The 27,955-nt window shown below is 32.2% G+C and overlaps 3 protein-coding genes across 8 annotated transcripts in view; 1 reads left to right on the top strand and 2 right to left on the bottom strand.

Annotated features, from left to right (window-relative positions):
- Positions 1–115: 115 nt before the first annotated feature.
- On the top strand, positions 116–3,197 carry LOC136270888 (BTB/POZ domain-containing protein 6-like). Its single transcript, XM_066069800.1, has 2 exons — positions 116–273; positions 491–3,197. Exons 1-2 carry the CDS (start codon positions 260–262, stop codon positions 1,566–1,568), a joined length of 1,092 nt encoding a protein of 363 aa, XP_065925872.1. The 5' UTR covers positions 116–259; the 3' UTR covers positions 1,569–3,197.
- Positions 2,438–10,803, bottom strand: LOC105322580 (P2R1A-PPP2R2A-interacting phosphatase regulator 1). 2 transcript variants are annotated; one of them, XM_066069801.1, is made up of 9 exons: positions 10,392–10,803; positions 10,003–10,093; positions 9,716–9,798; positions 8,708–8,759; positions 7,630–7,767; positions 7,320–7,411; positions 5,982–6,031; positions 5,179–5,275; positions 2,438–5,062 (listed from the first exon to the last, which is right to left on the bottom strand). In XM_066069801.1, exons 1-9 carry the CDS (start codon positions 10,538–10,540, stop codon positions 4,801–4,803), a joined length of 1,014 nt encoding a protein of 337 aa, XP_065925873.1. In that variant the 5' UTR covers positions 10,541–10,803; the 3' UTR covers positions 2,438–4,800. The 2 variants fall into 2 exon arrangements, with proteins under 2 accessions (XP_065925873.1, XP_011419693.3); XM_011421391.4 differs by having other exon boundaries at positions 2,438–5,065; positions 10,392–10,802.
- A 14,592-nt stretch (positions 10,804–25,395) lies between these two features.
- Positions 25,396–27,955, bottom strand: part of LOC105322578 (protein Wnt-11b-2) — a 35,006-nt gene continuing 32,446 nt past the window's right edge. For all 5 annotated transcript variants that reach the window (XM_066069115.1, XM_066069114.1, XM_066069113.1 and 2 more), the window contains one exon: positions 25,396–26,972. In XM_066069115.1, coding sequence (XP_065925187.1) covers positions 26,798–26,972 — 175 coding nt within the window. In that variant the 3' untranslated portion in view covers positions 25,396–26,797. The remainder of the gene's footprint in view (positions 26,973–27,955) is intronic.

Here is a 27,955-nt window from a genome sequence, read left to right as displayed (position 1 = left end):
TCAGAATTGCTCATATAAAGGTCTATAGTTAATAGTATCTTATACTCAGCTTTAAATTGCACATAAACCACCGTATATACATTTTCATTTTGTACTTTTTTGCTTTTCAATTTCGAATTATTTTATGTACGAAATGGTATGCACCTCCTTCCGACCGAAATTTCTCAAGAAGTTACGGACGTTTACCGTCCTTAAAACCCTGCAGCTCAAATATATGATATCATAAATGAAGTGATACGTTTTATAACTTACAACAGACATGTCAGATGAAAGGTTAATATGATTTACTGATGCTTTGTACATGCGTATTTAACTTCTCAAAAGTGTTATGCAGTTGTAGTCATTTACTTTCGTTTTCACTTCCTACATGCTTACTCAGAGTACATGTAATTGAAGTTATTTTATGTGTCTTAGCGTTTTATGTAAACTCAAAATGTAAATTACACTATCATATTACTTTTTAAACCTAGTTTTTTTTTCTCTACTACAGTAATCAGAAGAAGCAATTGACCATCCAGAATGTATGTAAGGCTTTGAAATACGCGTATAGCAACAACAACAACAGGACGAAGCAAAGTGCCTTGAATTTCTTTCAAGCCCACTCTCATCTTCTGCCTCGAACGCGGGAGTTGATGAAGGGGTTCATCAAACTTCCAAGAGAGTGTATCTTGGAGCTTGTAGTCACTAGGAGAATCAACCTGTCCCAGGAAGAAATATACACAGCTGTCATTCAGTGGTCAGAATGCCAGTGTGTTTTGCAGTCCATGGAGCCTTCAGCAGAAAATAAGAGGGAAATTCTTGGGAGTATTTTGAAGAAAATTAAGTACACAAGCATGAATGTGGACTTCTTTAATAATGCTGTGGTGGAACAAAGAGTGTTGAGCGTGGAAGACATCATCAAAGTGTATCAGAGACTGTTGGCATCTCGCTCACATGTGATGGACACTAATGCTGTTGGGATTTCTCCATCTTCAGATGACTTCGAGGACTCAGATGCTGAGCAGGCAGTCACAACTAATTCATTAATTTCACTGCCAGAAACCCAGCTAACAACCACACCTAGACCAGTTCCGTTGCCTTTTTGGTTTGAAGCCCCAGAAGGGAAGAACGTTCTTTATCGTTTCGCAAATGTTTTAGCAGGAAAGTCTTACCCCAAACACTGTCTAGATTCTTTAACGCTCAGTGTTTCAAAAAACATAGCATTACATGGGATTTACATCTTTAACAGCCATCAACTGCCCATTCAGTTCAGAGTTTCCATGAAAATCACGGAGAATGCCAATGGCCAGCAAGAAGTTTTCTCAGTGACAAATCGCACGGTTTTTACTAATGGAGAATCTCGAGTGTTTTTACTAGACATTATTCCACCTGTAGACATTCAAGCAGGAATGAAGTATGATATGGTGATGGACCTGGATATCAATGGTACAACATTCTATGGGGTTGAAGGTTTACCAGAGTTGAAGGATAATGAAATAACATTTAAGTTTATGGCAAATGAGTGTGGTTTGAATGGAACAAATCACAAAACTGGACAATTTCCATTTTTAGTCTATTTACCAAAATAAAGTTTAGACATTGATCAATATGTAAAGATGGGTTATATTTATGAATCTTCCCATTACAACAATTGTGTTCATTTTCTTGTGAAGCTGATGTATGAAGCTCTTGATTATTTAAGAAATAAGCAGCGATTTAAAAAGTTCACCGGGATATGAAGTTGGTTGGTCACGTGATCAAATCCTGTGAAGCCCGAAGAACTTCTCAGTGGATTTGATCACGTATCAACCAACTTCATATCCCGGTGAACTTTTGAAAATTGCTGTTTATTACTTATATTTACATTTGAAAAAGACAAGTCGTCCAGAACTGTTAAAATTACAGAGATTAAGTTTAAAATAATCCAAGCAACAAGCAATAAGCCTGTGCTATGATCATTGTGACGTCATGAAAAAGTTCATACAGAATTGAGTGTTTTTGGTATTCTATAGGTTCATATAAGGAAACATATTTGCAAATTTAAATATAGAAAAATGAGCACTTGTGTGTAAACTTGTAGACCCCACAGTTTACAACATGTAGATCAGAATCTAGTTTTACATCTACAAGATTCAAGATAAATCTGATCATCAATAGTTACATAAAGCAAAGTCTTTAAAAAATTGTCACAAAAAGACCTGGCACGTTAACACACCTGTTTTCCCTGATCTGTAGTGGTTTTACATTTACAATTTTAAAGTAGTCTTATACTCTGTACTAAACGGGTTCAATCTTGATAAACCTTAATTTGATTGTCTAGACATGGACACACATGTAATATAAAAAATAATAATAAACTGTATTAATTAAGCCGTCATCTTTTTCTCTTTTAACAATTTTTTTATCATTCGAATTTTAAAAATTCACTGTTAAAGTAAACAAAATAAAAGAGAATACATTTTTAGGTTTAAATGCTGAATTTTACTGAACATACTCTTTAAAATATGCCACATGGATTTATGTACAAGTCTATTTACAGGAGACAACATATTTGTGTCCACACAACAGATATATAGTATATAATAATACAAAAAACAAAAATAAATTGCACAATTTGTGACATGTCAACAAAGACAATTAAGGGGAATCTGCACACTACAATGTATTGCCCCCTTGTATAAAAGAATTTGAATTGTAATTCCAATGTTGCAGATAAAGTATTCTATTAGTGTAATACTAAAGTGTGAAAAATTAAATAATGTACTTAAAAGGAACCTGATTAGAAAACAAGGCTTCAAGCTTTTTCATTAGTAATACAACAAAATGTCTACTTCTCACAACTGCATACCATAATCCATACTACCATATTTAAATACCCCACAACCCAAAATTTGATCGCAAACAGTTCAATTATTAAAATGTTGTCAAAATTACCAGTATGAGTTATTAAAATGATTCTTATGTCTAAAAAAAAACAAACAAGTAAACAAACATAATAAAATTATACATAGATGTGCACAGATTCCTCATAATTCTATTCTTTTCACTTAACAAAATGACAAAAAGCACAAGAATAACAGGTCTAATCTGCATTCTAGAGTAAAAACAACAGCCCTGTACAAAGTCCCCTGCTACAAGAACAGTCTGTATTTTCTCTTTTTTATATTTACAAAGAAATGATGCCAATGTATATGCAATTGAAACCAAAAAAAAAACAACTCACCAAAGTCCTTAGAGTGGCCAATGAATGTTTTTTGGTTAGAAGTTTTCGGTATTTTAACATTATCAGAAAAATTTCAAAGAAGAACCTGCTCGTCAATCTTTTAGGAACATTTCTCAATTACTTGGAGTAGTGATCAGTACATGCATAGATATATTTACAAATATTTCTCTCTGAATTGCAATTATTTTGTAAAACAGTGTAATTTCATTCAGTATTTGGACACTATCATACAAAAATAAATTGTGTAAAAAAATATATATGATTGATGTAAGAACAATGGCTGCACCATCTTTTACATCTTGACAACGAATCTACCCTTATTCTGAAAATTTTTGGTAACATTAAAACAGATATCCCCTTGTGAATGTAGTACAATGTATCAGAATTCCAATATCAAAAAAATGATCTTACTGGTGCAAATGAGGGCAGATTAAGTGTACATCAACTGGCAAAAACACAAGACAGCCCACTCTCTTTACATTTGTTCATTTTTTGTAATAAACTCCTGACATTGCATATATGTACATATGGTAATGACTTACACAGCAAGACAATGAAAGCTGTTCTTCGTTGGTTATGACAAAAAGTATTAGTTGTACAATGGTCAGAAACTTCTTACTAACCAGTCAAGCACTAGTAGGACGTCCCCCCTCCTAATACTCCTCAATCCCCCATTTCTCCTTATTTCTGTTGGTACATGTGTTCAAGGATTGAAATCATAGCCTTTTTCTTAACCATGTTGTAATTAACTAGTGCACAAACTAATTTCATTTACATACACATACATTTATGTACAGAGATAAATGGCATTTGCAAAACATTACTAATGTTTTCAGTTACTGTACTGCAATTTCAAATTCAAAGGATAGCTAATTGTCTTGAAACATATTATTTGTGTATGTCGTCTGACAAAAGCAGTTTGTCAGAAGAGAAGTCGAGATCAGCTGTTCACAAATGTGGATATCAAATAGAAATACTGCTTCATCTTTGTACAAATGCACTAGTTTTATACACGACAGCACTGACAGAGATCTTTGAATAACACAAGCTGCATATACATTTATGTATACCTACATCTCAACAAAAATCATTAAGTTTTGTACAGAAAAAAAATTATGAAAAAAAATCCACACCATTCAATCAATTAAAAATACGATCTTCAATGCTAACAAAACTGCCAGATTGTTACAAGTCACACATCAGGATTTGGAAAATTTGAACTGAGAATGTTAATAAAACTAGTGCAATCATAATTACCTGGTATCAGATTTCTAAACAGTCAAGTGAAATTTCAGATATGGTTTATGTACATATGAAACAATACAATGAAGCATTCAGGGATGTAAAACAAAATGATATTAACGGTAAATCAAATAACTTAAATTATCATGAATCACACTGGCATACAATATACAATGTGTGGTGCAATTACCATATGACACCTTCTTCTGCTCATTCAATAAATGTAGCCAAGGGTTCCAGTGCAAAGGCATTTATGTATGCTATACAAAATAATTCCAATGTGACCTGGGATCTCCATTATAAATGAGATGACTATTTACAGAATGATAAAAACAGGTCTCCTCAGGTTCCATTTGTCATAAGTGGGTCTGTTGAATAGGCTGAAAACTGGAGCCGGGGCTGGCTGATATCGAGATAGAGCTCTGATCAGAAATGTCAGCCGAATGATCAGTGATGTCAGATGTTTCCGAGTCTGTTGTCTGCATGTCATTTGAGTTGTCTTTTAGAGGCATGAAGCCATACATGTGGTGTGGTCGGGGATGAGAAATTTCTGCATTGGCTCCACTCCTTGGAACCAGCTGCTCTGGACTGCCATCTTCTAAACTGCTAGATGAAATACTGCTAAAACAAACAACATTCTACAGTCAATACCTCATCCATCTCGTATTATCTGTGTGCAAGAGAGGGGTAGTAAGTCAATATGTGCTAGGGATGGATCTCAAGCATAGCAATACCTGTGTGCGAGGGGATGGGCCATGATCCGATCTGGAGTACTGGGTCCGGTCTGGAACCTCTTTGGAGGACTAAGATAACTCTCCATGTCTGTGTCCACTATCAAAAGTAATTTTATTTGTTAAACAAAGATCCTTCACAGCATAAACAAACTAAACTACAAACAAAGCTTGTACAGAAATATCTACCAATATTTTCACTATGTCCAATTATCATTCGTAAGTAAGACATGAATGAGACTAAGCCGTCATCTGAGTATCATACAACCCTGGCCCGTTAAGGATTTACAGAATGGCAATTAACTGATTATACAAAAGTGCAAAATCTATCAGATAGAGAAAAAAAATGTTCTTTTTAAAATAAATTTCAGAGAATGATAGAGAATCAAGGAAAAAAATGCTAAATGTCTAGTAGCATTTTTATAGGTTTTTTTTTATCAGATACAGAGGCATGTAAACTGGTGATATATCTTTAGTAAAATGTCTGAGTAATTTGTTGAATCAAATTTTTGTACAGAAAGTGTTCAGAAAAAAGATAAATCAGTCCAAAGCATAAGTTTTTGTGTACATGTAAATTGCAGCTTTTTAACACATAAGGAACTGTAGTTCCCTGGTCATCTACTCCAATTTTTTCAGACAGGGAGCTAAAGAACTGCAGCTAATTCTGCAGGCAAATTGATCATACCCAGTACTTCACTTTCTGAGTTGGTTAGTGGGTTTTACAGAAAGTCTGGATAGCAATATGACATCTTTGTCACTCAAAATTTTTTAAAAGGACATCTCCTTGTGGACCTTTGTGAACTTACATTTTCTCTTTCCCACAGGACTTGGTCGAACAGCAATAGGACTTAAACTTCTATAAAAACAAAACATGTACAGGTTGACATTTTTTAAGACAAAACAAATCATGCATCTCATGAAAAGGACAACATTTGAGAAGACAGAGAAATCTGTCCCCCCCCCCTTTTTTTTATTACCAATTTTTAATTAGTATTATATCAAAATCAAATCTTCATAAAACATTGAACAGAGGATGTCTATCACATTAAATTAACCTTAATATTAGTCATCAATGTCCAATAGATGTTTATCTATGCCATAACTAAAACTAACCAATTTCCACAATTATGCAAATTATTGAAAATATTGTCATTTTGTCTTCATCTTTTGCCTTTGTCTGCTTTTAGTACCAGTTTTTGTTCATATAATAATTCACATCATATTTGAAAATAGTTCTTGAGAAAGCATGCGCTCAAAGCTTCCTAGTCAAAACACCACTGGGAAAATTACCATTTATTGATCCAAACATTAATGCATAAAAATAAGATGATCTTTGTGACATCATCTCTGCAGTATGACATCATTAGGGTAATGCCCTTTCACATACTTATTTTTGATATGATTTCAATTATTTCCAACCTTATTTTTGGGGAGCTGGAAATGCATAATACTGCATGTAACCCTTTTCCATTTTTTCAAATAATTACCATAATGTGAATTCTACATTCAATAGCTTAGGCCAAAAAAAAAAGTAATCTTCAGTTTCTATGGCAAAAATTCTAAAAATAAAATGGGGTGTGCAAGTATTTTTTTCATATGCAACGTCTAAAAGGGGGAATAACACAATTTTCATCCATTAAATCAAAATTTTAATAACAGAGGCCTAGGTATAAGGTATTCTCCAATTCAATATGGTAATTAAATCAATGCTGCCATTGTTAGAAACTCTCGCAATTTCATCAGGCTACTCGCAATTTTAAAATGATTTCATTCTTTTTGTTGTTGATTTACCATGTCATCATCATTGTTACAATCAGCACTTTAGGGATTTAAAAATTTGGTCATTTTTTACATCTTGCATTCTGGTTCAATTCAAAATGGTGGATATATAGAAAGTGAAGAGAGTAAGATTAAAACTGGATATGGATTGGACATTTTTTTCCATGTAAAGTTATGATGAAAAAATCAACTTGCAAGTTTTTTATGAGTTATGAAAATTTTAGCTGGCAATTTGGATATTCTAACTTGCTGCATCATTTGATTCGATGAAGTGGTTCAAAAGAAACAGAACATTATTTACCGGTATTTTAACTTGAAAGAAAGAGAGAGAGAAAGTAACAGTAAAGTGAAGAAAGAGAATTCACCTCATAAAGGACTTCCTGGTGGGGCTTGGGCTAGGACTAGGGGTAAACGAGTTACTCTTGACTGGCATCTGCATGGAGGGTGAGAAACATTGCTACAAAGATAATAAAACATATATGTATTGACAAATCGGATGACTCTGAATCTGGAAGAGAGGTGAATACTCAATTGGATTCTAAATAAAATAGTGTCATTACATGTGTATGTTACATACATTCCTGTTCCTTCATGTAAAATGCTTTAAAATATACTTTTTTGATAGACATACATAGCAAAAAAAAACCAATTTAAAGTAATACCAGGAACCTCTACCTTTCTATTTCCAACTCTAGTGGGGGATGGAGCTCCTACAGGCATGGGGGGCTGAGGAAACACATTGATGTGGAGGGACTCACTGAAAGAACGAGGTCGTCTATGGGGGTCAGGACAAACAACCTCTTGGTGGTCATCCTAAAGTATAAGACTCAGTGTGAGCAACCATGAATATAAATGACATCATTCCAAACAAACAGCCTGTCTTTTATAATGCTGATGGAAAGTTGGCCAACTTATTGAGCTTTTTTACCATTATTTTGATCAGTTTTTATTTTTATACCAATGAAAAAGAGCTCCATGTTAGAATCTGACCTAAATCTTATCCAAACAGCTTTTGATATAAATTATGTGTACAATGCAAAATTATATAAATGGGCATGAAATTTTTTCCATGCTTTTTCATGAATTTAACAAATTTAATTAAAATAAGTCATCTAATCTGCAAAAGAATTATTAATAAATTTTCTTTATAACACAATACATATATATTTTTGGACCCGATTGTATTCCATATATCAATCATCCCCTGGCTGAATAAAGTTTAAGTATCGGTATATTCATACCGCACCCCACTTGGATCAGGACATTGCCATAATTGAGAATCCATATGTTTTATACATATAAAGATGTGTCTAGAGACCAGTCTTATTGTTTTTCTTTCCATCTTATTCTTAAAGAGGGGTATACTGCAAGGTTTAACAATTTGCACAATATTCCAAGTGGAAATAAAATTGCCTTTTTCAATAACTATTTTAATTAAAAACATGTTTATATCGTAATGTTCCCATTTCTCAGTTTTAATAAGATTTTACATTTCTTTAAAAAAGAGACCTTGACATAATTAAGAAATGACCCTCGTTATGGTATAGCAAGCGCAAACATTATCAATTAAACTTCAAAATGAATATATCCATACTTTTCTAGTGTAAAAATACAACAAACATTGCAACATCACTGCAGAAGACAAACATTATTATATTATGATAAATATACTGATTATATAATCAAAGGCTAATTGTGGAAATACTGGTCACTCTGTGTCAAAATGGAGGAACAAGCACAATTTATAACTTACCAAAGTAAAATCTTGCCAGGAATTTGACATCTTAATGGCTGAACTAACATCTCTGAAACAGATGAAAATTATTTTTACTAGATCTATCATCTAAAATGAGAAAACTAACTATACTCATTAGAAGTGATTACAATCATTTCAAAATGTTTAGGAGGCTATTAGAACATAACAATGCTTTTATTGGTATAAAGTTTACATGACAAGTTTATTATTTAAGTCAAAGTAAACTCAAGACTTAAGAATTACGATCAAATGGAAATGTTATAATGTTTCTATCAACAGTCTTTGTCGGTGGACAGCTACTAAGAATTATACAAGAGAAAATCCAAATAATATCTCAATAACAAAATTTTAATGTACCTCACTACATCAAGACTTACACTTTTTAAGACACGTCACAAAAAATTGATTTATATTGTTTTTATCAATCGATTTGGTTGTATATCATCATAGTTCAGTGGTTTGAATATCAGACTTGTGAACCACAGGTCTGACCGGGGCTTTTTTAAAAATATTTTCTGCATCATTTTTTTAAATCTTAATTTTTTAACCAAAATTGCACAATTTTTGTCTATTTGACTTATAACCTTCTTAGGAATCATGCTATCTATCAAAATTAATTAATTTTATAATGATTTGAGAAACTTTTTAATGGTGAAGTGACTCACCTTAAGAAGGCTTAAAAATTCAGAAAACAGTGCTATCTACATTCACATGCTCAGTGTAACAAGCTGAAAATGGTTGAATATTATAATGTGAATAATGAAGGAATCTTATTATGTTGACCTACAACATGGCCACCAAAGGGAAGTTACTTCTGCAAAATTGCATCAATTGAAAACCATCAATACTACTTTGTCTAGCCCTGGCGCGAAAATCAAATTTTTATTTAAGGCAAGTAATTTTCTGGTTGTTTCCTGTCCAAGGGCAAGTACTCTATAATTTTTTTGTCTAGCTCTGACTTATTACAAAAATAAAACAATAACAACAAACTGTTTTTAGCTTTACCTTTCATGTTCTTTTTCTTTTTCAACAATATGAATTTCTTCATCTTTTAGTCTATTCACTCTATCAGGAATTTTCACAGGAGTCTGTCAAAAAATAAAAATCAAGGCTATCTTCATATACAATCTATGTTTGGATTTAGCAAGTCAAATCTGAGCATTTCACTCAGTCTCCCCACACTAATCAGTATATAATTATAATTCTTGAAGTAAAGAAAGGACAATTCAAATGCTTGGTGTATTTTTATCTTATGTTGCTTCATAAATTGCCTTGAAAGTGCTGAAACTTACACTCTGTCCTGGTTGGTTCAAAGACATTGAACTTGAACTGAATCTTCGAAGCCTTGAACAGTCGGACATCTTAAATGTATTGGTTGGAGGACTTCATTCAAAGAAAAATAATTCTCATTAGATAGACACTTAATATTGTCTTATTTTTGTTTGTAAACAAAACATTACCAATACATATGGCTGAAAGTGGATGTGGTGTAATATGCTGCACTTTGATCTTTTAATTCTGATTACATACATTGTAAATGATTAATTTGCATTATTATTTTAATCTTATTCGGTTCAAATTCATTCATTTCTAAATTTGGTTCATCTCTGCTGAGTGATTCTACACATTTGTTCATATTCTTAGACGCTACTTTGGAAAAATAACAAGCGACGCTTTATACCTTATTTCTGGTTGGGACACCAGAACATTGATCATAGGGGCACTGTTGGACCGTTTGAGGTTACTCCCGCTTGATGTAGCAACCTGGTGACTGGCTGGGCCCGATGGAGGGTCTACCTCCATGCTATGTTCACGCTGCAAGGAAGCCATTGTCGAAAATAGAGGACGAAAATCAGCTGTTTACGGAAAGTTGTCCATATGATGCAAGTCTGTGCTGCTTCTGGGATATACGATTCAATACAATACGCACATATGTTGCATTGGACTACATCTTGGAAGAAGAAACATATTAGAAATCGTTACAAACTATAAAATCCGCGAAACCGTTGATTTCCACTATATTAAATTCCAAATCCCCCATCTTGCTAGTGTTGCGGCTGTATTGCACGCTCCAGTTAATGTTAAGTCAAGCGTGGAAAGGACCTCGATCGTTGCAAGATAAATTTTCATTGGTGGTTAGCTGATGACATTCAACACAATTGAAAAGATTGTTTGTCAATTTTAAGAAAAATTCAAACATATGAAACCTTTTATTTCATGTAAAACGAGATTATTCATGTATGATGCTTTATCTACTCCTATAGTATAAGAAAGGTAATTGTAAAAAGTGATTTTACATAAAATGATCCTTCAAAATGTTAACCAATGAAAACGCTCTTTTCAAAAATGAAGGTTTAAGTTTCAGCAGGTCGTTCAATGATGATTCGATTTTACTATCCATCTGTGAATAATCCAACTATTTTCTTCTTTGAGAAAAATCCGACTATGCGATTTTGAAACTCTTTGAAAAAATACGTCTTTCTAATAACAATACCGGTATTTGATTATTATAATATAATAACACAACACTGGTGGATTAAGAGGGGGACAATCCTCCTTCCCACCATTTTGTATTCAATTTATTTAAATCATTTTTGTTTTTCCTCATCAATTTAATCATATGTAAAGTATACATGTAGTAAGAATACAATGTAGCTTGTAATATAGTAAAGCAGAGTTACAATATTTTAAAATGTAACAAAAATTCAAAAATAAAATTATACAAATTTTACAATGCAAAAAAAAAAAAAAAAAAAATGAAAGAATCTATCTGATTGTATAAATTTTTAAACATGAAAATGTTCATATAACCTTGTAAAAGAACAGTAATCACAATTATTATTATTTTCTTTAAATCATTATAATTTATCAATATCAAATTTAGATCTCAGATTTTTTCTCGTATCAACGTTTGATCATTCCGAAGATGAAATAAAACATAAAATAGTCTGTATTCAAGATGATGATTTTTAGTTCGTCCTCGTATATAGTTTGCTTTTGAGTATTCATGCATGACTTGCGTTTAATTTAACAATAAAATGCTTTCATTGGTGACTCATGTGGGATATGAAGGTGACGTCATTGCAGAAAAAATACATCAAAGAAAGCATTACATTAATATTTACATATTTCTTTTAATAAACAAATAAATTGATCTTAAAAATAAGTAAAATTATCCAAATTATTGTAAATACACCTCATTACGTTACATAAAAGAAACAGCCAAATCGTCTTCTTTTGGAATCCGAGTCTGACATCCTAGCTCATGATTATTTCGTGAAATTCGTGATTTTTCTTAGCTTGTTGAAGGTTTCGACCCATCAATAAATGGGGCGTGTATATTTCAGTCCTGTCAGTTTTTACAGAGCTATGAATTACAATTGTAATAGTATGAGATTTATTAATTATTATATTGATAAATCTAATTACAGTATTGATATTAATTAGTTAAGATATAATATATTTTAGCAATACATGTAGTTCTATATTAAATCACCCAGGTAGAACACCTAGGTTTACCTGCTAAAGTTAATGAAGGCCCTTAGGATATATGGTCCTTATATGGTCAATCAAAAGGTGTGTTTTTACAGAGAGAATCTATTGGTTTTTAAGTTTGTATAGTTGGGTTTCATTGGTCTGTGGATTTCCCTCCAGAAGTTCTTTGTGTTTTAAGACATTCTTCATATTAAAGCTAAGGAGACAAGACTTAATATTTACGACTTAGAAAGACCTTGATACGTATAGACTTTACTTCATCTCATATTGGTAAGCTAACATTAATTATATTTCTAACCATAACAGAAGTGCTAATATTTAATTAATGGTACATATCCTGTAATTTAGCAAATCTAATTATCCTTTTGCACTTTCTTAGTAAGAGTGATTTTTGAGTGAAAGAATATTTATTAAAGTATATTGAGCTTCAAGAACTAGAGATAATACTAGTGAAAACCTTATTTTAAAGTAATCTGTATTTTAGTATTACTTATGGAAATATATATGTAATTTGTAGTGTCTGTCTCTGCTGTGTAAGCTATAATAGCAAAGTGCACACTCATAGGGCGTGGGACTGCCCATTCCCATATGAATGGTATGGATTATGTTTTATCATTATTATTATAACTTATGTCAAATTTAAAGACATCTCATATATAGCTGTAAAGCATTTTTATGATCTGTATGGATAAAATGTGTAATTACATGTATAATTACATATAAGAGTTATTGCCCTTTAATAAGAGTAAAATATAACTGTGTCCATAATGTATTTTATACATATCACTTACTATTGTTATATTTCATTTCAGGGCATTCGTTCGTTTATTTATCTGTTATCTATTTATTATATCTGTAATCGCAATAATAAAGGGATGTCCAGAACCTTATACAGTGTTATATATTAAGTATAGAACCAGCACTGTTTCACAATCAATATTCGTAAAAATGATAGAGGGAATCAAACTAGGTGGTCCAAATAATTAAACTGTTAAATAATAAAATGCTTTCTTTGGTTATTCAGCTTATGTAATTTTTTTCTGAAATGATCGCAACCCTCCAAATCCTCATTGCTCTTTTTTTTTTTTTATACAAAAACCAATTACTTTAGACTTTTTGTTATTTAAGGAATGAATTCAATATTTATTTGTTTTATACGATATAAAATGGTTTGGGGCAGTTTACGCTTTATAAACCGCGAAGCGGTTTATAAAAAAGCGTAAACTGTTTCAAACCATTTTATATCGTATAAAATTAATAAATATTGAATTCATTGCTTATAATTTAATTTTTTTACTCTTCATTGTAGATAAAAACGCTCATTTGACCTTTAAAGTGACGTAAAATTGTACAAAATTCAAACGTAACGTCAGGCGTATTGATACATTTTTTGACGTTAGTCTTACTATGACGTAGGCAACATTCTTTATACGATATAAAATAATTTTTTAGCCAATCAGAAAGCGCGTTACAACCAGAATTAAATTATTTGGAGGTAATGACATTTCATATGATAAAAATACTGTACTACATTGTAAAATATAGAGTTTTAGTTAAAATTATCATAATCATAGCTATGCATCTAATACATACATACGCAAAAGTAGTATATTTATGCTGTAACTGTAGTATTTAAGTTCTTGATTATTTTAGTTTTTTTTTTAAATTTCTTTTTTCCACAAACCGGTTTTTGCTCTCTTTTTTTCCATCTGAATATATATTCTTATGCTACATCATACTATTTTATAAAAAAAAAAGTGAATTATTTATCATTTATATGTATTACCTTGCATCTTATAGGAAAGGCTTACAATAGGCATTGCCTGCTGCCTAATCCATTTATGTAAATATATATTTGCATAATAAAATATGTTCAAATAACCCACATGGATCATAAAAAAGCAGTTTATTGTTTATCTTTACATTTTTCTTTTCACAAATTAATTAATTGATTGTTAAATGTAAGAAAAATTCTCTTAATTGCTGGTAATGTACCTCAGTACGTTAGCTATAAGTCTGTCCCAAGATATTTATGCATTATTTTCTACTTCACTTCTTTCATTCACAAATAAAAATTTTCTTTTCCAATCCATAATGAAACACAAAGACATTACCTTTGATCGATTGTTTATTATTAGATAAGAGTTGTGTACTCAGCTCTGATTTACATAATTATTCATTATTTCGAGTCATGCAATCCTTCTTCTGTTGAACATATATAATTGCTAGATAACGTTTCTTGTAATTTATTATTTAAAAATTATTTCAATATACAAAGTTTGATACTGTAAAACTACTTATGATATACAATACATTTCAATTTTAAATCTACCATCAAGCACTTTACCTGTACATGCTGGACATCAATTCAATGCAAAACTACGACAGAGAACAAATAAATTTAACTATAAAACGTTTGCAAACAAGCAAACACCCCATTTAACATCCAAACTTGTCATGATTGTTATTTTTAGCTTAGTACTAACTCGAATTAATGACTTTAAAACCCCCGAGATAGAACTTAAATATATACGCCTCGACCGAAGCACACAGAAATAATTTAGTAATATCACTACTCCTAATACTAGTACTATATACATATTTTTTTAAGAAAACAAAAAGAAATTTGAGCACATTTGGCTGCTTATTAATAAAAGTACATATACCTGTGAAATAAGTGCAATTGAAATCGAAATTTGTATCTTCATTGACAAATAATCATTTTTCAATCGGAAAAATTCACAGGCACGAAAACAGGTTTCTTACGGAGATTTATAATAGGGAATGTTCACATCTATTCTCTATTCGGATGTCACTCGGAATACCTTGTGCAATTTTTTAACGCTATCATCCGGGTCTGCTTCAATATAAATATTCCCGTAGACATTACATTTTTTAGCCATATATTGAAACCTGATACCCGATAAGGTAAAGGGGACGTTTCAATGGCGAAATCTTGGAATTTTTTCTTTCATTTTTTGAACCCAGGGGTATTTATAAATATTGAGTAATTTTAATTGCTTTTAAATTAAGCAAATTGTGAATCGAGGATATCTTGGGACAGAGTATAAAAGAGACAGCAAATCGTCTGCTATGGAATTTGAGTCTGGCATCATCATGATTATTTCGTGCAGTCCGTCATTTTTCTTCGGTCGCTGAATGTTTCGACCAATCGATAAACGGGGCGTGTATATATCAGTCCTCCAAGTTTCAGTCGTTGTAGGTTTTGATCAATCGATAAACGGGCCGTGTAGATTTTCTTCTTGCTCTTTCTAAGGAGCTACATTGTATGAATTAACTATAAGTTCCCGTAAGAAATTAGAGGGAACAATACTTGGTAGCAGGCTTGGGGTGAATTACATTGTAAAGTAATGCATTACATTACCATTACTTCATGAATTTGAGCATTAAATTTACCATAACCATTACTTAATTTTCTTGAAGTAATGCATTACATCACCATTACATGAGTAAATTAATGCATTACCATTACTTTGTTAAAAGTCAATAAGTTTTTTAAAATTATTCTTAAATGGGTGATAATACTGAAAGTAATTTTTAAGCTTCCAGATATCATGGCTGGACATTGCATTCCTTTTTAGTGCATTCTTTTTTGCTTTTAAGGGTGTATGTCTTTTCTCTATTCTAGTGGAACACAATTAAGAGAAGGCTGGGGATTGAGGTGTTTAGCACCTCTTAAATCAATAGATTGTTTTGATACTTAGATTATCCTGGGGGCATTGTGTGTTGTTGACACATTCCTGTGTTGTTGACACATTCTTCACAGTAAAGAATTCATTGAATGTACAACTAATTGGAGTAATTTTTTCAATTGATATCAAATTCTTATAACAACAGTCTTAAAATGTTATAAAATTGTGTTGTTTTAGCTAGTTATATTGACAATTTAAGAATGGATTTGCAATTTTTTTTTAATCATACAACTAAAATATTTTTATCTCAAGAACTATATTTCTTCTTTAAAATAATTTTTATTAATCAAATACAATTTCAGTTATTCAATTCATCTCAATTTTAAAAATAAACATGCATAGAAAAGCATAGTAATGCCAGCATTACACTAGATTTTGGAAAGTAATGCATTACATTACCATTACTTGTAATGCTAAATTTGTGGCATTACACATTACAAGCATTTATTTACTATAAAAACATGTAATGCATTGCAATGCATTACCATTACACTTTATAGCATTACCTAAGCCTGCTTGGTAGATATAAGATGCAGGTCTATAGCTCCCGGTCTGAAAAAAATCTCTGCAGATGGACAAAGTTAAAACAATCATTTATTGTTTATAAAATTATCAACTTTTTTCACTAAACCATGAACATTTTTTTAAAGTGCGTTATAATATCGACGATATCAACGCACTTTGAAAAAAAATATTTATTTTTTTCAAAGTGCGTTGACTTGGTCCCAAAATTAACGCACTTTGAAATCTTTTTACGTATACGTGATTTTTCAAAGTGCGTTGTAACAATTGTGCGTTGTAACAGTGCATTGATGCAAAGATAAGAATGATGACTTCTTTTTTGACAAGTGATTGACAAGCTTGTTGACTATGAAGAGTAATCAATAGATATTACTTGTTTCGGACCATTTTCACCACGTATAACACAACATGCGGGGTGTATGCTATATTGTACACGGGGTGTAGGCTGCCGAAGCGAGAAAACGGTGCCGAAGGTACGATATTTGTCCAATTTATTAACTAAAGGACTTATTTTGCCAAAAAAGAGTATGCTTACGGAAGAAAGCATGAATTAAGGAATATATAGACACGTTTTATTCCATTGAACATGTTCTAGTTTTCTCAAACACCTCAACACAATTCCGACAGTCAGGATGAGTTTGACCCTGACGTACGTTAATGATCAAATATCTGCACAAAGGTTCCGTTTATCATCACTGTTTTGTTACTAACAATTACATACCATCAGTGTTTGATTATACATAAATTTTCAGTGAATAAAATCAATCGAATACAGAAATATTTGCGAAAAAGTGATGTTGTACACGGGGTGTATACAACGTGTTGTACAAGGGGTGTATGCAATCGGTTTTTATAACGAATTAACGACATTCTAGAGTCTTGACAAATCTTAAAAAGCAGTTCATATTCTTTAACAGATAACAGATGTTGCTTTTATTATATTTATTATGTCTATCACTTCCATCATTGATACGATTGATCAATTAAAAATAGAAGAAGACGATATTATATATCACTATTTATAAATAAGCAAAATATGGGTATGAATAAAGATTAAAACGTTATATTTTACACCTTGTAAGTTTACTTTTTAATTTTCATGTTTCAGAAAACATGTATACAAATGTCTCAAAAAAAAGAGAAGACTCTGGCTTAATAAACCAAAGCGCGTATCTTTCAAGGCAACTAAAACAAATATGCATTACGTACTGATTTATGTAACTTGCACTGCAATACACCCCTTCTAGTAAAAAGCATCAGTGCACTCCTTCAAAAGCGGTTTCATGGGTTTTTTTAATGTGCACTTTCAGGCATCTTTTTAATAAATATTTTTTGTCGCAATGATGGCAAGAATACTCCGTTCTGATTTCTCCTTTGTGCAATGTTTCGAATGTTCTTATAAGTTTTTAAAGTTTTTATTGCAAATGGAGCAGTGTTGTGCCTTTTCTTCATGAGATGACAAATGCCGTTTTATACCGTAATTGTCTTTGAATTTACGTTCTCATATGCTACATTCATTACCCCCACCCTTATGCTTAAACCTTATATGGTTTGACAATGCACATGAAGTGTGGTATGCCCCCACAATGGGGACAGAGGAGGTTTCTTGGCTCTGTATGAACATTTCTAATATGAAGATTCAAGTAATGTCGCGTGGCAAATATTTTGGGCATTGATTGCATTTAAACAGTTTATTTTTGTGAGCATTCAGGTGTCTATACAAGGACAATCTGTGTTTTAATGACTTTGAGCAAAATTCGCATATAAAGGATTCTTCTTCATCATGAACTTTCTCTGTATGATCAATTTAAATCTGTCTCCATCTACAAAGCAGTTTTGGACTAATTCAAAACATTTGATCAAAAAATTTATCAAAATACACTGTTGAAAGTATGTACCTACCGTGTGTTGTGCTAACCAAGCTCTATACATGATAATCTAGAATCCAAGACAATATAAAGAGCTACATTATCAAAATCAAAGTACTGAAGTACTGACGGGAGTTGATTTTATCGATTGTTATTTATTTTAAAATCAACGATATGTTATTTTGCATGGCAAGTAAATTCCTGTAAGTATTTGAATTACGCACATTTTTATAATATGAATCCTACAGGAATTTCGTGAAAATCTAATATTAATCATGTTGTGTAATATTCAAAGAATTATTCCATCAAACTAAGTATTAGTAATAGAAATACTTATGAGAAATTGTATGGATCCAAACAAAATTGAACTCTACTCTCGTTCAACCAGACTCTCAACTGTATCCGTTAATCTCCGACAAGCAAGAAAGACTTTATGCTTGTTGGAGATTTACGGAGACAGCCGAGCGTTTGGTTGAACGAGACTATATTGAACTCTGGCGTAGGAATACATAAAATGTACAACTTCAAAAAATATATAAATTGTTTGTACCATTTAAAATCTGACTATTTTCAAGGTATCTATAAATTTATGAGTTTCCTTGAAGAACAATGCTTAAGAACTCATTACATCGAATTTATTGATTAGAACTAAATGCTGTCAGCGGTGTTGATTTGTGCTTAGGTCCAAACACTGTTTCACTTTCTGTTTGCATGAGTAACTGCATAGGAGAGTTGATTAAAATCAACTCCCAATTAAACATTTTCCATTGATATTATGCACTAGTCTCTGCAAGAAAAAGCGATTGTATACACCCCTTGTACAACACGTTGTATACACCCCGTGTACAACATCACTTTTTCGCAAATATTTCTGTATTCGATTGATTTTATTCACTGAAAATTTATGTATAATCAAACACTGATAGTATGTAATTGTTAGTAACAAAACAGTGATGATAAACGGAACCTTTGTCCAGATATTTGATCATTAACGTACGTCAGGGTCAACCCCCCCCCCCCCCCCCGACTGTCGGAATTGTGTTGAGGTGTTTGAGAAAACTAGAATATGTTCAATGGAATAAAACGTGTCTATATATTCCTTAATTCATGCTTTCTTCCGTAAGCATACTCTTTTTGGCAAAATAAGTCATTTAGTTATTTAATTGGACAAATATAGTACCTTCGACACCGTTTTCTCGCTTCGGCAGCCTACACCCCGTGTACAATATAGCATACACCCCGCATGTTGTGTTATACGTGGTGATTTTCTCACTGAAAACTTACAAGAAATGATATTATAAAAACTTTAGTATCTTTTTAAGGAGATCTATACATATTTCTTTTTACATGGATAGAATTGTGCGCTGGCTTCATTTACATTAATAAATGTAGTGTATTTGTGTAGATTGTGAATTCTAAACGGTTCGCTGGGATATAATTTCATAGAATCTACTTATACATAAATGAAATAAAGAAATATTTTTCATTTGCAAAAATATGATTTTTTAGGTACATTGAATATCAAAAATATTTTAAGTACATTGAATATAAAATATATTTTTAAGTACACTAAAATATTACTTTTTCTGTTAAAGTATATTTTAGTTGAAAATGTCTTTTTAAAAAATGCAAAAAAAAACAAACAAAAAAAAACCAAAAAAAACCACCAATACCATATTTCATATATTCTTCATTATTAACATTTTTGAATGTTTTTTATTTTATTTGTATCGCTTAACCAGATGCTCTCTCTCTCTCTCTGACCTCGAACATTACACAATATTCAATCATTTTTCCTGTTTTCCCCTTCACGTGTACCAGCCTTTTCCCGGGATCTATACTTAAAGTTATCCCTCCTTCCATTTAAAATAGAAAAAATAACTGCAACCGTTTGGAGTGATGACTTTAGATTTGATTTGTTAATGTAACTATGGATGCGAGCTATGATACTGTGAAATAAGACACAATTTTGATATTATCACATAAAATGATATTGAATCAATTATTTTTATGAATATACATGTAGTTGTGTCATATAATACAATTTCGCATGACAGTGTATTGATATGCTTCGGTTTTATATATCAAACATAGTTTTAAACTTATTGTCATTTCAGTAGACATGATAGATCCTGCAGTCGTTTACCACTGTTGGGAAACAGGCTGAGAATATTGAAGAAATCAAAGCTTATATAAAAGGTCGCACAAAACTCGGTCGTTCGGTAATGCAAATTTTTACTGAATTGTGAGAGTCTGATGATCTTATGAGACAGTTCGTATGAGTAGAACGAAATTTCTGACTGGCACAAAGTCTTTCAAAGGTGCAGCAAAATCTGACCGACCTGTGACTCTTAGGCAAAGCAGGGCAAATGTCTCCAAAGTCGGGGAAATGATTGAAAGTGATGGCAGATACACGATTCGTGATGTTGCCAAAGCTGTTGACATATCGCTATCGTGGGTGCATTTAATTTTGAAGCGTATTTTGAAAGTGCGAAAGATTTCTGCCAGAGGGATATCCCATATATTGATGGATGACCAAAAAATGGGTACGAGTACAAACCACTGAGTTATTGCTAAATTGTTTCCCAAATTCAATCAAAGCTTATTCACAAAATTGATACATGTATTGTTATTGGTGAAGAAAAATGGGTACACTATTTCGAACCAGTAAGAATACTTGGAAACAATACATGACTTATTAAACACGGTAGGCTTGTAGTTGCCAAAAGAAGGTTCTTTATTGCATGTTCTTCTCATGTTATGGTATAGACGTACAAATTGCGCTGTCGAAGGGCAAAAGTGTTACAGATCGGTATTACCGCGATGTCATGCCAAATAAGTTCAAGAACGACTCTCTGTGCCAGGATTTACGCATGTTCGTTTACTCCATGATTATGCCCCATCACATACATATATATCTTGTGAAGTAATTTTTAAAGTCGGAGAAGATTACCATCTTGTCCCACCCACCATACTCTCCAGATCTAGCCCCACGCGACTTTTTCCCCCAAAACGTGAAAAGTTCTTATCGTTACAGGTCCCGCCGACGAGCCCTTGGCTCAGCCATCAGAGTGTACCTCCGAGGTCTACCTAAATCAGCTCAGCGTACCGTGATTCATTTCAGAAATGGATTCAGATGTTGAAAAATATGTATTTCAAACTTGGAGATTCTCAGAAGACTTTGAAGGAATGTAATGTTCATTTCACTATTTGAGTTGAATACTTTCGAGATATCGTACAATATACATTACATATCGAACAACCCTCGGATAACCTCTGTGCCTTATGTGAAAATTACTAGTAGATAAATTTCAATACTTACCGGTATATTAGACACTATTTAGGAAAATGTACGTAAAAGAACTTGCTATAATTTAGGAATAAGGAATCATTCTTTGAGTATTATGAGGTGATAATTTCGGTCGCGGCGTGGTCAAATCCAATGAAGTTTGAAGTGCTTTATGATAGATTTGACCACGCTCCGACCGAAATTATCACCTCATAATATTCAAAGAATGATTCCTTATTACTATTTATATTATTTCCAATTTGTGCACTTTAAAACAACATCATTTTAAAACCACTACTTTTTATGTAGCACATGCTATGAATTACTACACGGCGCAGCCAATACCGGTTTTTTTCGGTTATGCTATATGACACGCCCATTTTGTGTCACTCAAGTTTTATTAAGTTATTAGGATTGATTCGTAATGTTATCACAGACAAAGACAATTGAAAATGTAAATATATACTAATAATCACCTCTGAAAGAAAAACTAAAGTAATAGTTATGTAGACCAGGAAACCCATTACCAAAAAATTGTAAATTTCATGTCCTCCAAGGTAGGGGTTCAGACTAAAGGGCGGGACCAAATCGGTCATATTGTGCCTTTTACTAATTAACAATTCCATTGTCAATGAGTCTATGACTAATTATAATTAGTCATGAACTCATTGACAATTAAGAATTGTTAATTAGTAAAAGACAAATGTATAAAATGTTTAAAAGTCTTCTTCTTTACTGTTACTTGCACTGGTCTGTATATTTAGAAAAACTGTAGAGTTCTACCAAGAATCTACCCGGGTTAGGGATTTTGACTCTACGGCGGGGCCAATATGGTCAAATATTATTTAATCATTAATATATATAATGTTTTAAGATATTCTTGTCTACTGAAACTGAATTTACGCTGACTACATAATTAGATATACTATAAAGCCCTCTACTTAAGATCAATTCTATGTAAGAATCAAAATTCGGTGGCCACGCATAGTCACGGATTTTCTTCATACTTGACAACTTGATAGACTTTGGTGAGTAAAAAAGCTTAACACTATTTGTTTGTTGCTATGTGGTCCCGTTGCCATGGTAACCGAGGGCAAAGATGTAAAAATGGCATTTTAATGCTTATTTGAGAACATATTGTGAGTTATGTGCAGAACTTGGGGTTTTGAGGGTAGAATATATCATAAAGAATAGTTGTCATTTTTCAAAGAAAAAAATTCCTGGAGAAACGTACATTTTAGAGCGTTTCCATGGTTACTAAACAGAAATTCTAAAATCTGTTTTCTTCATCTAATTTGAATAAAAAGTGCAAATCTTGGATTTTTTGGTAAACACTATTATGATTGTGCAATTAAAAATTAAAAATTAAAAATTGCAAAATATGAAAATTGAGAACCGTTGCTAAGGTAACAAGCTTAAAAATAAGGAAAATTATAATATTTTAAGCATCTTTAAATGGATATTATTCACTTATAATGAATAAATATTTAAAATCAAATGGTGAGAAAAAATAAAGTATGTCCTTAACTTAAATAACACTTGAAAATAATCTGAAATTTTCTAAAAATAACTTCCGTTGCTATGGACTTTTCAAAAAGTAAGAATTTCTGTGTGATTTTTTACGCAACTTAATTTTCCATAGCAACAACACTTCTCTGTTGCATATCAAAGGTTTTTGTGGTGTATAATGAAAATTTAGATATATTTTTACAAGTTCCAACTAAAACAATTGCAAATAAATTCTAAAATCAGGAATGAAAGCATATCAAAATAATCTTCAATTTCTCAGTTTTTCTGAATTTTTGGTCTTGTTATGGCAACGGAAGTCAATTTTCATGATAAAATATATATTGCATGGACATTGATATGTATGTAAAAATTTATCAGTTTCCCATTTGGGCTTATTAAAAAACCGCAGAAAACTGATTTCAAAAATGTGTAACGGTTTCCATGGTAACATTTTAAAAGTGTTGGTTTCTCCATTAATTTCCTTATATAATTAAATAATTGAAAATAGGACAAAGGCTGTTTTATGTCTTTGACAGTTTACATTAGTGGGCAAAACCTTCTAATATGGCTTCAAAGTAGGTAAGTTTTGCTATTTTCTCATCTTTATCCTCGATTACCATGGCAACGGTTACCCCCAGCAACCAACTTTTAGTGGTTTTTTGCGTTTTACACCTAGGTGTTTCCATGTATGAAATATAAGGAAAACTGGTGACTATGCGTGGCCAGACCCTTTTATAAATCATTGATTCTTACATAGAATTGATTAAGTTGTAAGATTCATGACCCCCAGGGGTAGGGGTTATTACTGCAGGGTATGGCCAAAATGGTCATGGTGTTAATACGAGTTGTATATATAATATTTAAAAATCTTTTTACATGTACGTTTGCTGACACTGAATAGAAACTGACTAACGGACTGCATATTGAGAAAGACCATAAAGCAGGTCTTCTTAAATCAAATTTCATGACACCTACGACCGAGACTCTGGATTTAGTAGGGATGGGACGATCCACCGATGCACCGGTGCATCACGGTATTTACTTTGACGATATTTGGATCGATACATTTATCATTAATAAAACGATACCTAAGCAACCTTTTTTTATTTTCCAAAAATATCTGAGCTTCATATATCGGCTATTTTCAGTCCGCGCGGTTAATATGAAAGTACAAAGATGTCCGAATACCTCGTAAAGTTGTCAAAACTGTTAGGAAGCTAAATCTGGAGTGTGGAAAACTTTTGGATTACTTGTTTATGAAAAAGTAGTGTATACGATACTAAATTTAAGTAATTTGTAAAATGTGCAACATTCATTTTAAATGTAATAAAATTACTTTGAACATGCGGTAATACATCGACAGATTGAATAAATTTTAAACCATTATTCATGTTTTCATTTAGTTGCAATGTATCGTGATATGTATCGTATCGCATCTCATGTATCGTGATATGTACCGAATCGGCTAAGTACAGTATCGTCCCAGCCCTAGGATTTAGGGGGGGGGGGGGGTATGTTAGTATATCAAATGTGTCTAAAATCCTATTCTGTTGTTCTGCTGTTGAATTTCAGTGAAAGAGATTAATGAAAATATTTAGAAAATAGAATGATTAAAGCTGTCTTCTAAAGTATCATGAAAGTCTTGGCCCCATGGGGCATGAGTTCTGTCTTGGTGGTGGTGGTGGTGGTGGTGTTGGGGTGGGGGTGGGGCTTTAAATATGCTTAGCAAGGGTTGAATTTTCTTCTTACGAGAATGAATGCAAATTAACTGAAAAAAGGCAGACTGGTAATCTTTTTTTCATTTAAATGCCTTGGGGGAAGATTTTGGGGGGTGAGGTGGTGTAGTTAAAGCATGTATACTAGCCATCTTTGTTTATTCATAAAAACATCAACACATAATATCTATCTCGAGATTTTATGAGAAAATTATTTCCTGTCATAAATGTCTTGCACCTTTTCAATATCCGCCCATGTACTAATACTATCTTATATTTTGTTCACCAAAGTTATAGATTTTATTGTTGCAAGATTTCGGGTAGGGAAGGGAATGGTCATTGCCATAGTTTTTTTTTTTACTCCGGAATGAAGTTTAATTAAATAAATGCATATATGAAACTCCTCGACTGGTATGTGTATGGGCTATGGTACTCAGGTGACCGTTAAGGCCCGTGGGCCTTTTTTCCCCTAAAATCAGTGGACCGTGTAGAGATCCTTATTTAATTTTGCCAAGCAACGCACATAAATAGAATCCACTCGTAATCTTCAAAAGAATCAAGACAAACAATTCAAAAAAATATAAGGACATTTATTTAGTTCACTTAATAAGATTTTGTGATATTTACAAGAATTCGTTAATATCGTGAACATCTTCACGACTTTCTCAAAAGAAACAAGGCTGAAGTTATCAAGACTGACAAAGGCTATATGTTCTACAGTTGCAGTAGTTCCATACACATGCATTATTTCCAAACGAAATTTCGTATTACGTCATTGTAAATGTCTGTCGAATTCATTAATATGTGCAGGCTCTCTGTGACGTTCTGAACATGTAGGCAGGAGATAGCATTTGAGTATTTTGATCCAAACCATTGAAGTATGAAGATATTATGTCATCTCCGTTAGAAGTCAAGAATGAAGTTCATTATTTTGACCCTGCTTTACGTTCTAATGATATATTCATATTTTAATTTTTGAAATTAAAATTAATACTCGTGTCTATTCGTCGTTTTCATTTGTAATTGAATCCAAGAAAGGAAATCATTATTTATTTATTAGTAAAAGGTTGTCGTGTATGGTCATGTTACAAGGCAGAGTGTTTTTCAAAAATGTTAAACAAATTTTTAAGATTATTGTAACAAGGTTTGACAACTAAAATACTTTGCCTGAACAGATACATATATTAAGTTATGATGTGAAATTCTATAACACAATTTATATTCCATCAGCCGTCTGAATATCTACTATCATTTACTGGTACAGGGTAGAGAGATTTTTTTCCATAAAATTTAATGCAATTGAATTTGCATATCAAACCTGGCCTTTCGGTCATTTGAGTAAAATTCAACGGTTCAAGTACCTTTTAGATATTTTTATCTTGCAGTCAGATTTAAAATACACGTCTGTTAGTCTAGCTACACAGTACTGTAATTCTTTTTATAAAATATACCACTACTTGAGAAAACTACCTATTAACAAGTGTCAACTTCGTACAGTTTTATATAAATATAATTTCGTATTTACAATATCATTTCAACAATAGGTACATTATGGAAAATTGCATATCAATAATCATATATAAATATATACATACATACAAATGTTTATACTTTTAAGATGGATTTCATCTTGCAGAAAATTGGCAGCATTTAATTGTTCGTCTTGCTAGACTGTGCGCTAGAGCAGGCCGCTACTAGTTTTTTTTTCATCCGTTTTGATTACTAGTAGTGGAAATCTTGCATCGAATGCCAATGTTATGACATTAAATTGGCCATGTATTATCAATGTCACTAGCATTGTAAAACTATGTAGACCTTCAGTCCACAGTATCATCTTGATGACCTGCTTTTGCCATCTTTCTTTCCAACACGGACAAAAAGAAAAGTCTTTAGAAATGCAGGGTCTCTATCCGCAGAGAGATGCAACTTTCATTTAGTCCTGAAAATGGCTTTTTCAGTAGTTCAATGAGTATAAACTACCTACAGACATTTAAATGGAGCGTTTTTTCGCATGTTTTACATTTCACATAACAACACCAGTAATATTTGCATTCACATCGTTCCACAATTTTTTTCGTGAAGCTTCTGTAGCCCCGCCCACAACACATTGCATCACATCCGCCCCAACCGGAACTCTCGCTGCTACAGAACCTTAAAGAGAAAAATGAAAATTCGTTGATTACAACATTTAGAAATAAGTGTAGTAGCATGCATATGCAAAACAGAGAACAAGTATAAATGTATGTTAGATTTGTACCAATATCATAATTGCTTTTTTTCATTAAGAAAAGCAAACTTGGAATCTTTGGTTAATTTCCAAGGAAAAATCTTGTATATTCTTAGTATCACTTACAAGTGGCTAGCTACCCATTGGAAATTCTCTCTGTATATCTATTTCTTAACTGAATAGTTTGAACCCCCGTTGCATATTTTTTTTTCTACGGATTCGTTTTTTAATAAAAAAAAAATCTACAATTATAATTATTGTTTGCATCGTTACTGAAATTTTGGACCTTTATAACTCATGGTGGTCATAGTGTTAACAATCTAACATCGAACCTCAAACACTATCAATTCTTATAAACTATAGCGCCTATACCCTTCGGTATATTTTTCTATATCTACTATATGCGTGCGCAATTGAACCATCGACCCCATTGTGGCCCTATTCTTACTCCGAGGTGGGAGGGTGAAGTTACATTATTAGCAAAGTCTTACTTCATAAATTTATACTTTCGCAATTGTAGCATTGATTTAAAATTTATTCAAAAGTTTGGGTGTTATATGGTGTTAAACCTTTCAAAAATCTTGATACTGTTTATATGGCTCATTTCTGAGCACAGGAGAATCGGCACAAGCTTGAATCTAATATTTATGATTACGAAGTTGATACAATAGTTATATTTATTTAGAACATCCAATACAGTTATCTGTATTTTGAAATATTTCCCCATTAAACAAACTTGATAGCTCCTCATCCAAAGATGTTATGCAACATTGGGTTTTAATTGAAATTGGTCCGGTAATCAAAAGAAGATGGAAATCTAAACAGTTACTTAAACAACAACGACGAATGCCAAAGAATTTTGATGCATGCGAAAAAGTAGACTGGCAATGCCTGTCTGATATGCGCG

The sequence above is a fragment of the Magallana gigas genome, chromosome 8, assembly GCF_963853765.1.
Source record: "Magallana gigas chromosome 8, xbMagGiga1.1, whole genome shotgun sequence".
In the NCBI taxonomy this organism is placed as follows: domain Eukaryota; kingdom Metazoa; phylum Mollusca; class Bivalvia; order Ostreida; family Ostreidae; genus Magallana; species Magallana gigas.
This window is presented reverse-complemented; position numbering and strand designations above follow the sequence as displayed.